This window comes from Diabrotica virgifera, chromosome 3 (genome assembly GCF_917563875.1).
Source record: "Diabrotica virgifera virgifera chromosome 3, PGI_DIABVI_V3a".
In the NCBI taxonomy this organism is placed as follows: Eukaryota; Metazoa; Arthropoda; class Insecta; order Coleoptera; family Chrysomelidae; genus Diabrotica; species Diabrotica virgifera.
In genome coordinates, this window is record NC_065445.1 from 47,311,363 (window position 1) to 47,323,931 (window position 12,569).

Here is a 12,569-nt window from a genome sequence, read left to right on the forward strand (position 1 = left end):
TTTGGAGGCTTTTGAAATGTGGCTGCACAGACGTATTCTGAAAATACCATGGACGGCTATGCTGACAAATGTGGCAGTCCTTAAGAGAGCAAATGCTACCCGCGAGCTGCTTGATAACATCAAATATAGAAAGATGGCCTTCGATAGAAAATCGAAGGACGCAGAGGAATTGGTAGAAAGCAGGCCTCTTGGTTGAAGAATATCCGGGAGTGGACAGGAATAAAGAAAGCAGAACACCTATTTAGAATAGCTCGAGACAGAGACAGTTTCGCCATGTTAATCGCCAACGTCAAGGGGACTTGATAGGGCACGTTAAGAAGAAGAAGGACTTGATCAAATACCTTCTCGAAATTAATGAAACATGTATACACATCGCGGTTGACAATATTTGCATTATATGCCATAAATTCGGGTCTGTCATATTTTTTTAATGTTATAGGTATTATTGAGAAATTAGACTACGTAAAAGATCTTGGAGTAACGGGAGTATGGCTTTCACCCATATACAAATCACCATTGGTGGACGAAGGATACGACATCAGTGATTTTAGAGACATTAATCCGATATTTGGAGACTTGGAGACTTTCGTTAAACTTATAAATGAAACACATTCACGTGGACTAAAAATCGTGCTGGATTATGTACCAAATCATACCAGCGATCAGCACCCATGGTTTACGAAATCAGAAAATAGAGAAGAAGGATATGAAGACTTTTTTGTTTGGGTCGATGGGAAAAATGGAGATAAGAATGAACCTCCAAATAATTGGGTAAGTATAGCTAGATAATCAAAATTATCTATATACATTCTCAATTAATACAGATAATACATTCTTTCACGGTTTTTGCTGTAAATTTTAAAGAACCGCTTGGATTGACATGAAATTTAGCACACGTATAGCTAGATGTCAAAGAAAAAAAGTGATATGGTGCCGATGTGTGCTTTTGCCCTAGGGGTGAGTTTCACCATATCTCGGGGGTGAAAAAATATATGTCCAAGATAAGTCCCGAAATGGATAAACTGAGTAATTTTAAGCAAGTTTTGTTCTATAGAGTTTTTTCACCAAATCAATACTTTTCGAGTTATTTGCAAGTGAACATGTTTATTTTTCAACAAAATAAACACGTTTTTAGACGGATTTTCCCAAATAACTCAAAACGTAGGCATTTTGTCGAAAAAAATATTCTTACGAAAACTATAGCCTAAAAAAAAGTGAAAAAACGGTATATATATTAGGTCTCTATACCTAGCAAAAGCAGAGTGATAGCTAATGAAAAATAGGTTCATATTCGAAAAATTCCAAATAGAATAATTCAATGTGAAATATCCAAATAATGAAGCATTCGTGGGGAAAACACATTACAACTTTTTTAAAGTGTTTAAAAAAGCTTTATTTCTGTTGTTATAAAAAAAAATTTCTAGCACCAAATGTAACCAAGTTACGCTCAAAATAAAGTTGGTCCCTTTTGTTTTGGCAAAAAAATCAGGAAGATCACCCCCCAATTAGCAACTTAAATGAAATTAATTGTTACCGCTTCGCAAGTTACTTTACTTATGTTGAGTTTATATATGATCTGTAAGTTTCATCGATTCAAAGTGATTATTTTTGAAAAAATTTAGTTTTAAAGTAAATTTTTTAAAAAATTTTAATTTTGAAAAAAAGCTTTATTTCAAAATAACTTAAAAATTGTTAGAGATGCCAAAAATCTTAATGAATAAAAAAAGTCGACTCTACTTTTTTGAATATTTTGTATTTTTTTGTTTTTCTGTAAAACAAAAATTGGTTAAGATTCCGTGTTTCTAAATTTGCATACACTCGTTATAAGTGACTCGTTCAAGCCCTTTTAACTACAGCTCTTTCAAAAGTAAGGACTTTGAACCGATAAAACTTACAGATCCTATGATCAATACATACGCGAGTAAAAAACTTGTGAAGTGGTAACAATTAAGTTCATTTGAAATGCTAATTAGGGGGTGATTTTTCCGATTTCTTACCAAAAAAAAGGGACCAACTTTATTTTCAGGGTAACTTGTCTACTTTTGATGCTAAAAATTTTTTTTAAAACAAAAATAAGCATTTTTTAAACACTTTAAAAAAGCTAAATGAGTTTTGCCCAAGAAAGTGCTTCGTTTTTTGGTTATGGCACGTTAAAATATTCGATTTGGAATTTGACGAATATAAACCTATTTTTCAATAGCTATAACTCTGCTTCTACTAAGTATAGTGACCTAATATATATGTTATAGTCAAAGCCCGAATTTCAGGCACTCCTAGGTTTGACTAGGCAATCCTCAGGACTGACTGATGGTCTTAGTCAAAGCCCGAAACGAATTGCAGTTTCGGCCTTTGACTAGTCAAACCTAGGAGAGACTAAGGTTGTCAGGCAAAGGTCGAAATTTAATTTTATGAAATCGGGGTTTGACTAGTCAAACCCTGATCAGCTATTAAACTGTCGTAATTTGTTAGATTAGGTTTAATAAAACGCAATTTTTTAATTTTAATGTTTATTATTTTTATATTGTCGTAATTAAAATAAAAAAATAGTGTTTATTCTCATATGTTGGGGCATTATGGCATTTATAGTTGCACAATACGTTAGATCTTTTACTCTTACATAATTTTGAAGAGCATTTCTTATTGCAGTAGCATTTTATAAAGTCTTGTCCTCCAAATTTAGAATATTTTGTACTAATTTTTCTTAGAGACAGCCTGGACATCTTCAAAATTAAGAAAATTCCCTTTGTATTCTCCTATTTGATTTCTTGAAAAAAGTGTGTTTATTGTTCCGTATTTCGTAAAAACTCTATATAAACCGTGAATTGTTTTATCTTGTATTATACCCAAAATATTTCGAGCATCTCCTTTGGCTCTATCAAAGCTGGGGATAGATATTGTTACAGTTTTTCCGATCGAATTAGGAGGAATTTTTTATTTTCACTTAATTGTTTGATAGAATTAGCCTGGACATGAAGACCTTCAATCACCTTTCCTTTATTTTAATCTCTTTCTAGTCTAAATCTGTCAAAATGCGTCTGAGTGGAGCGAACGGAGTTTGATTATTATTTACACGTAATTTGATTTGACTAAGTATATGAATTTTATTCTAGCAAAAACAAATGGAATAGGAATGTCATCGTCAACTGTGAAAAAAGATATTTCAATCGGAGAAAAATCTTAGGATCATCATAATACTAACGAAGCCCCTGGACCGTCGTCACTAGGAGAGAAAGAAAATTGTCAAAAAATTCAGATTACTTCTTCAGATGTGGTTTGTTGTATTTGCCAAAAGGGGAGCTCTGACGCACATACGTGCATAATTTGTAATCAAGTGGTACATGTTGTGTGCGCTGACAGCACACTAGGTGCATACTATGAAGGTTTTGAAAGAAAAGTTACATGCATGCATTGTACACAGACAGAAAAAATTTAAAAAAATAAAGTAAAGGTGGTGGAAGGTCTTCATGCCCAGGCTAATGCTAAGAAACAATTAAGTGAAAAAATGTCCTCCAATTCGGATCGAAAAAAACGGCAACAATATGTACCTCCAGCTTTGATAGAGCCAAAGGAGCTGCTCGAAAAAATTTTTGTATCATACAAGATAAAAAAATTAACGGTTTATATAGAGTTGGTATGAAATACGGAACAATAAACACACTTTTTTTCAAGAAATCAAATAAGACAATGCAAAGAGAATTCTCTTAATTTCGAAGATGTTTCAGACGTTAAGCTGTCTATAAGAGAAATTAGTGCAAAAGATTCTGAATTTGGAGGACAAGGCTTTATAAAATGCTATTGTCATAAGAAATGCTCTTCAAAATTATATAAGTGTAAAAAGTCTAACGTATTGTGCAATTCTAATTGCGATAATGCCTTAACAAGTGAAAATAAACACAAATTTTTTAATTTTAATTAGAACAAAATAAAAATAATAAACACTAAAATTAAAAAATGACGTTTTTTTAAACCTAATCTAACAAATTACGACATTTTAATACCTAATCGGGGTTTGACTAGTCAAACCCCGATTTCATAAAATTAAATTTCGACCTTTGCCTGACCAACTTAGTCTCTCCTAGGTTTGACTAGTCAAAGGCCGAAACTGTAATTTATTTCGGGCTTTGACTAAGACCGTCAGTCAGACCTGAGGATTGCCTAGTCAAACCTAGGAGTGCCTGAAATTCGGGATTTGACTGTAACATATACACCATGTTTTTTACTTTTTTACGTGCTATATTTTTGATATGAATTTTTTTCGACCAAATACTTACTGTTTGAGTTATTTGCGAAAAACCGTCTGAAAACGTGGTTATTTTGTAAAAAAAATTAACATATTCACTCGCACATTACTCGAAACGTATTATTTTGGTGAAAAAACTTTATAGAAAAAGAGTTGCTTAGAATTAGTCATTATATCCATTTCCGGACTTATTTGGAACATACATTTACACCCCCAATAGGGGGCGAAACTCCCCCCTAGGGCAAAAGCACACATCGGCAAAATACCACTATTTTTCTTTGACTTGTTAGCTATGTGTATGCCAAATTTCATGCCAATCCAATAGGGGAGTGCATTTAGATTTTCACTTCGGAAAAAATCAAACAAGATAAAACTTTTTGTAATTTCATTAAGAAATATTTAATAAACAACATATCAAAAAGTTCTACTCGAGAAGTGGGTGCTTCATTTTTTATTAAACAAATGAACAGCGAAGTTAGATGTTTTTTTAAATAACTCCGAAAATATAATTTTTAGAAAAAAACTGACTTAACCATTGAAAAATTCAGAAAATTTTACAAAAATAATCTCATATAAAGATTTTTCTAAAATTAAATCTCTAGCTTCTGTAATTTTTTATTTATAACGCTAAAGTCACCCTTCTCACACACATTGGCGCAATATAAACTAGAGTTGGAAGAAGAGCACGGTTGAGTTTTTTAAATGTAATTCTTTAACTAATGGATCAAAAGACATTTTACAAATTGGACATGAAAGAAGATAAAATAAGCTATCTTATGGTTGTAATAAAAAGAAATAAAATGTATGGACATAAGTACGGTGTGGGCGGAAAATGAGACTTACATGAATTTTGTTTAAAAATGATTTAAAAATGTGTAACTAATACAATTTTACTTACAAAGCTCTCAAATTTGCACAACTTACCTCTCAATCATCTTACTAAACAATTTTTCATTCAAAAAAAATCTCAAAAATTTAATTCAAATAATACGCCGTCTCAAAAAATGTAATTTTTGAAAACTTCGTAGTTCTACAGAATTCCTACCACTTTAAGACGGTATTACTCAAGTTTGAATAAATCTAATACAATTTTTTTAATATTTTTTTAAAGCCTAGGATGTAATCTTTAAAAAACACTGAATTATTTTAGATTAAAAATGAAATAAATAATTTCTTTTTGAGAAAACTAAGAAAGATAACAAAAATGTAATACAAAAACCGAAAATTACCAGCTCAAAAAATGTATATACAGAGTGATCAAAACTTTTTTCTGTAAAACTTACCTAAAATTAATTTAATAATAAGCTTCAAAAATAATAAATGTTCAACAAAAAAATTTTTTTAGCTCTTATACAGTATGTCTGCGTAACTAGGAACCTATTGATAACTTTTTTAATATCAGTTTTACGAAAAAAAGTTATTCTTTATAAAATACTCTGCATCGTATATAACATAAGATGCAACCATCAAATTTCAAATTTTGTTAATTTTGTACGAGGTATGTCAAAAAATATGAATTTCACTCAAGAGTAAAGTACCTTTATATTTCACAATATCGAAAATTTTTATAAAGAAAAGTTGTTTGGAATTAAAAACTATGTTCCAATATGTAATTATATCCTTCTAATCGAAAATTTGTTTTTTTTTTAATATTGTTTCAAGTTAATTATACCGAACATCATTAAATTTTCACTTATTATTTATAATAACTGATTTATTATTAATTTTATGAAGAAAGTTATTCATCATAAATAGCTGTGCATGGTCTAACACTTAATATGCAAATATAAAATATTATATTTTATCAATATTATACGAGATATTATGTAAAAAAATTGCATAAAAGTGTAATTGCATATTGACACATCGTTTTTAATTCTGAACAACTTTCCATAATAACAATTTTCAGTATTATGAAAAATATAGGTATTTGACTCCTAACTGAAATTTTTATTTATTGACATATCTTGTACAAAATTGAAAAAAATTGATATTTTATGATTGCATTTAAAGTTTTAGAATATGCAGAGCTTTTTACTAAGAATAACTTTTTATTTATGATTCCATTGCAACAATTTTTTGAATATTGAAGAGATAGATTTTAAATAATTGGTTCTTTCTTTCTAATACATTTTAATTTTTAATATATTGGTGAAAATTATTTGTTTATCTTTTTTTTAAGAATGAAATTCCATATTTGTTTGATTGGATTCTACTTGTTTTTCATTTAAATATCCGCCATTTTGGATCCGCCATTTTGAAATTTAAATTTTTAATCTTTAATTCAGATTCAACAACCTGTTAAAAATAAAGACAATAAATGTTTTAGAAAAATGTTCTTTTTTATGTTCTTTTTAGAAAATCCGCATTTTGGATCCGCCATTTTATAGTTTATAATGTTAACATTTAAGTTCGGTTTATCAAAGCTCTCAAAAATAAATATATGTAGAAATAAATACATTTTGTAAAGAAATTATGATTTTACAAATATTTTTTAAGTTATCCGCCATTTTGGATCTGCCATTTTATAATTTAAATTATCAAAATTTGATTCAGGTTCAGCAACCTCTCAAAAATATCCACATATATGTAAACAAACACGTTTTATAAACAAAAATCGGATTTTACAACTGCTTTTTAAGGAATTTTAGGAAAAAATCCGCCATTTTGAATCCGCCATTTTGAATTTGCAAATTGTAATGTCAGATTCGGGTTCAGCATAATCAAAACTAAAATAAAAACATTTTTTATCAAAATAAGATGTTGAATTCACTCATATTCCTAACATTATTTATACAAAACAATTGTTATTGTTTAAACAATTAATAAACAATTAGCGGCGAAATTTGTGAGTAGAACTTTTTACTTTAACATATTTATAAACTAACAAAAAAAGTTTTAGAAAAATATAACCTTGTTTGATTTTTTCCGAAACATTGTATCTTCTCGTTCTAATTGCACTCCCCTACAAGCGGTTTTTTAAAATTTAGAGGTTTTGCAATATTTTACCTTTAAAGAACGTACAAGAATCTCAAAATAGAAAACTTTAGAAAAATATGCAAAATGTAAATATCATCATAGACAAGGCGAAAAGCTCGGGTTCGTTGGGGAAAATATCCACATGAGATTTTTTTGTTTAATCATTTTCATAAGATACCCTAAAATAAGGTTTAAGAGGTCGCACTGAAAATTGGTCTAATACCTAGTTGCGCCAAGAAATTTTAAACTCCAGCTTAGCCCAGCTCAGCTTATAGATAGGGCCGCTTTAAGTCTCACTTACGTTGCACCATAATTTTCGATTCTTCTCCAAGCAATCCACGTGGCAATACATTGTGGCAAGCTGAAAATTGATCTAAACAGGTACCAGCATGAGTTGAATTTATATCACTGCATACTCGAGCTGAGCCGCGGCGCGCGTGCAACTGACTTGCAAGCTGCGTGGACCGAGAGCACGCCAGTTTCTGCTACATCACCACGTGCACGCCGCTTGAAAACAAGTCAGGCGGTTTGGCAGTCTTTACTGGCAATCATTCAGTACACGTTGACCGGTCGATCGATTTCAACGTATAGGGGAGTGCAATTAGAACGAAAACATGCATTGTTTCGGAAAAATCCAAAGAAGCTTATATTTTTCTAAAACTTTTTTTGTTGGTTTATATACATGTTAAAGTAAAAAGTTCTACACAGATTTGGCCGCTAATTGTTTATTAATTGTGTAAACAATAACAATTGTTTTGTATAAATAATTTTAAAAATATCGTTAAATTTACTTTGATCAAATATGTTTCTATTTTGTTTATGATTATGCTGAATCCGAATATGACATTGCAATTTGAAAATTTTTATACAGAAGCTCTTATACAGTGTGTCTACGTAGCTAAGAATAACATGGAAAACTTTTTTATTATCAATTTTACGAAAAAAGTTATTCCTGATAAAATGCTCTGGATAGTCAAAAATCTAAAACTCAACCATCAGATATCAAATTTTATCAAGTTTATACGAGTTATGTCAAAAATATGAATTTCGTTAAAGAGTAAAGTACCTTTATATTCCAGAATATCAAAAAATGCTATAATGAAAAGTTGTCTGAAATTAGAAACTATTTCTAAATATACAATTACATCATTCTAATCGAAAAAAAAATTCACTTTTTTCTCAAATTACGGATACTCATCATCATTTTATTACAATTATGATAACTATTTTATTATCACTTTTACGAAAAAAAGTTATTCTTCATAAAATGCTCTCCCTGGTCTAAAATCTAAGATACAACCATCAGATATCAAACTTTTTTAATTTTATACGAGGTATGTAAAAAATATTAATTTTTCTTAAGAGTTGTGTCTTTATTATTCACAATATTTTAATTAGGAGGATGTAATTGAATATCAAAACATAGTTTTTAATTTCAAACAACTTTTCTTAATAACAATTTTCGATATTTTATAATGTAAAGGTACTTTACTCTTGAGTGAAATCCAAATTTTTTTTTTGGCATACCTCGTATAACATTAATTAAATTTGATATTTGATGATTGCATCTTATGTTATACAGGGTGTTTCATTAATAATTGTCCATATAGTAACTGGAGAAACCTCAGCACAAAATACGAAGATTTAACCTAAAACACTTAAATAAAATGTGGTCCCTTACTGAGTTACAGGGTGTTTTATCTAAAAATTTAAAAATTATTTTTGCTCAGCATTTTAAAACTATTTGACGTATCCTTCTCATACTTAGTAGGATGTATAGGTACTGTAAAAACTACTAAATTTTGTTAAACAAACGTTTTTGGATATTACCAGAGGCGTACGACGGGGGAAAATGAATGGTTGACCCTTTCCAAATTCTACGCCACTGGCGGAATTGCTATTTTAGTTCAATTTTTGGATTCTCCAATATTTTCTATGAAAATAATATACTCTTCATTCGTAACGATAAAGTCGTTAGTTTTCGAGATATTTGAAGTTAAAAATGAAACAATACGGTTATTTTGATTAATGTATTGTGTCGCTTCATTTTTAATTTCAAATATCTCGAAAACTAATCATTTTATGGTTACGAATGAACAGAATATTATTTACATAAAAAGTATTGGAAAATCAAAAAATTACACTAAAATAGCAATTTCGCCTGTGGTGTAGAATTTGGGAAGGGCCAACCAATCACTATCCCCTGTCGTACGCCTCTGGTAGTAGCAAGAAACGTATATTTACCTTATTTTAGTAGGGCGTACAGTCCCTACACTTTCTGCCAAGTATGATCAGGATACGCCAAATAGTTTTAAAGTACTGGCTACAAATAATTTTTAAATTTTAATCGTATAAATCATATCATAAATTAATCAAAATAACTGTTCCGTTTCATATTTAACTTCAAATATCTGGAAAAGTAATGACTTTATCGTTAGTAGTGAAGAGTATATTATTTACGTAGAAAGTATTGGAGAATATAAAAATGGCACTAAAATAGTAATTCCTCCAGTGGCGTAGAATTTGAGAAGGGTCAACCATTCACTATCCCCTGCCGTACGCCTCTGGCAGTAGATAGAAACTTTTGTTTATAATAATTGGACAACAAACACGAGAAATGACGATTATCAAGGGTCAAAAACACAAGTAGGAAAAATCATTTTTGAATTATCAAGTGCATCAATTCAAGGTCAAACCTTATTATATGTGTTAAGATTCCTGTGAATATTTTGGGTTTATTGTATTTGTTTTTTAATTGTTAATGAAGAGTTACATTGTTTTTTAAGTGTTAATAAGGTGCTTATTAGATAAGATAAAAAATATTTTTTATTTTTTTAAGATATTTTTGCATAATCAAATTCGTGAGATACCCCAAAATTATGAACTAAATGTCACTCTTGGTATGGTATGGTACATCGGGGTAGAGCCCACTTGTGAGCCCTTCAGACACTTTGACCTTCTACTGCAGGTCCATTGTACCACCCCTATCATACCGATTAGGTTTATAAGAATGGGCCTTTCTGGGGCCCAGTCTGCACCGGCCTCCCATGTCTGTCAGATTCAACAGGAGCTGCATATTTGAGATCCTTCTGCCGCCCCGAACGTCTAATCGTTCAGCAACCTTATGGCTTCGCAGAAAGCTGGAAATCTCTTCAACGGCTACTCCCTCACCTGGCTCGGCTGCATAAATGCCGAACCAGGATCTGTCACCTCTGATAGGCCAATGCCGGGCAATTCCAGAGTTATAACTTGTTATTAAGTCAGTCTTGACACTAGAGGCACCGGAGCGGTTAATATGACGGGTATTAGAATTTTCTATCGCCAGTCGTTTTCGTATCGTTTTTAATTGAAAAAAACCTATATTGAGTTAATTCCTACTAGCAAAAGACATTTAGTTAATTTAAATAAATTATTTAATTATTTAAGCATAATTTATGGAGTAACAAAATTTTTTATTTGACTTGTACAAGACCTAGACCTGTACACAAATTTTTACATAGGTAGGTATATGACTTTCACATGTTTTATTTTAGTTTTAGTTGTCAGTTTTCCACTTCTTCTTCTTCAGGTGCTATCTCCGCTACGGAGGTTGGCAATCATCATAGCTATTTTAATTTTTGAGCTGCATCCAAACCATTGCCTCAGGTTCCTCAGCCATGAAATTCGTCTTCTTCCGATGCTTCTTCTGCTACCTACCCTTCCTTGCATTATGAGTCATAGGATGCCATACTTCTCGCTCCGCATCACATGTCCGAGATATGGTAGCATTTGTCACTTAGTCCTGTCGCCAGGGGGGGGGGGTACAACGGCCTCCTGTATTCAGATGGACTTACCCAAGTTTTTTTTATGTATTCTGACCTGTAGAACACGAATTTTTTGGGTAACAGTTGATCCGGATGTCGATATGTTTGTTATAAACCAAGAAGTTGAGGAATCACATAACAGCGATTTCTCGCAAAACAAAACATTTTTTTGTATTTTTTGGGCCATTCTAACCAAAAAATGTTCCTACAAATATTTTCGTAGGATGCATAGTTTTCGAGATAAACGCCGTTGAACTTTCAAAAAATCGAAAAATTGCAATTTTTGAACCCGAATAACTTTTGATGAAAAAATAAAATAGCAATTCTGCTTACCGCATTTGAAAGTTTAAGTCAAATTATATCGGTTTTAATTATTTGTATTGCTAAAAATTTATTATTTTATTGTTAAACCAAGCTATAAACACCTAGTGCTTGAGTGATGTTTTCAATGATTTCTCATTTAAAATCAAACGAGTATTTAGAGGAGGTAAAAGTGCAACCGGGCCTATTTCTACGTAGCATGCATTAAAACGCATGTATTAGACACGGGAAACACTATGTGTTTATAGCTTTTTTTAACAATCAAAAAATAAATTTTTAGCAATGCAAATATTCAAAACAGATATAATTTGACTCAAACTTTTAAAGGCAGTAAGCGGAATTGCTATTTTATTTTTTATTTAAAGGGTATTCGGGTTCAAAAATTGCAATTTTTCGATTTTTTGAAAGTTCAACCGCGTTTATCTTGAAAACTATGCATCCTACAAAAAAACTTGTAGGAACATTTTTTGGTTAGAATGACCCAAAAAATACAAAAAAATGTTTTGTTTTGCGAGAAATCGCTGTTATGTAATTCCTCAACTTCTTTGTTTATAACAATCTTATCGACATCCAGATCAACTGTTACCCAAAAAATTCGTGTTCTACGGGCCAAAATACATAAAAAAAACTTGGGTAAGTCCATCTGAATTAAGAAGGCCTTTGTACCCCACCTGGCGACAGGACTAACTGCCTACGTTTATTATTTGATTGAGGTGTTGTATCTCTGATTTGTTTCCGTTGATGTTGTCCTGCCCTTAGTCCGATGATCTTGTCGCAATTCGTCTGCTAACTGAAGTGGGAAAGTTTGCCCAGATATTTGACAACCAGTAACTTCCTTATACAAAATCCAAGCATTTTTTCCTACCATATCTAAGATATTAAAAAAAGCCTGCAACGGCCATCTTCTTGAAGCTGATTTGGTTGAGCACTGTATGGCCATCTGATCTACAACGTCTACTCCGTATTTTGTATGGTTGTAGTATTAGTTATATAGTTAGGTTTCTCCTTTTTGTCTATGCCTATTTCAATATTGTTTGAGTATAGGGAATTCAACGCTACAACATTTTTGATCATTTTTCTCTGGTACACCTGATTTCCAAGTCTTCGTGTATGAAAATTTTTGATTTGTATAATTCCATCTATTCGTTTTTTATTGACGGAGGAATATCCTTTCTTGCTCGGTTTATTGTTCCAGTGCTGCTGGTAGCCTTCTTTCGTAATACTTT

General features: G+C 31.2%; 1 protein-coding gene across 1 annotated transcript in view; it reads left to right on the forward strand.

Moving 5' to 3' along the window:
- Positions 1-12,569, forward strand: part of LOC114325812 (maltase A1) — a 57,992-nt gene that overhangs the window by 18,918 nt on the left and 26,505 nt on the right. Inside the window, exon 2 of the mRNA XM_028273936.2 lies at positions 440-771. Within this exon, the coding sequence (XP_028129737.1) occupies positions 440-771 (332 nt within the window). The remainder of the gene's footprint in view (positions 1-439; positions 772-12,569) is intronic.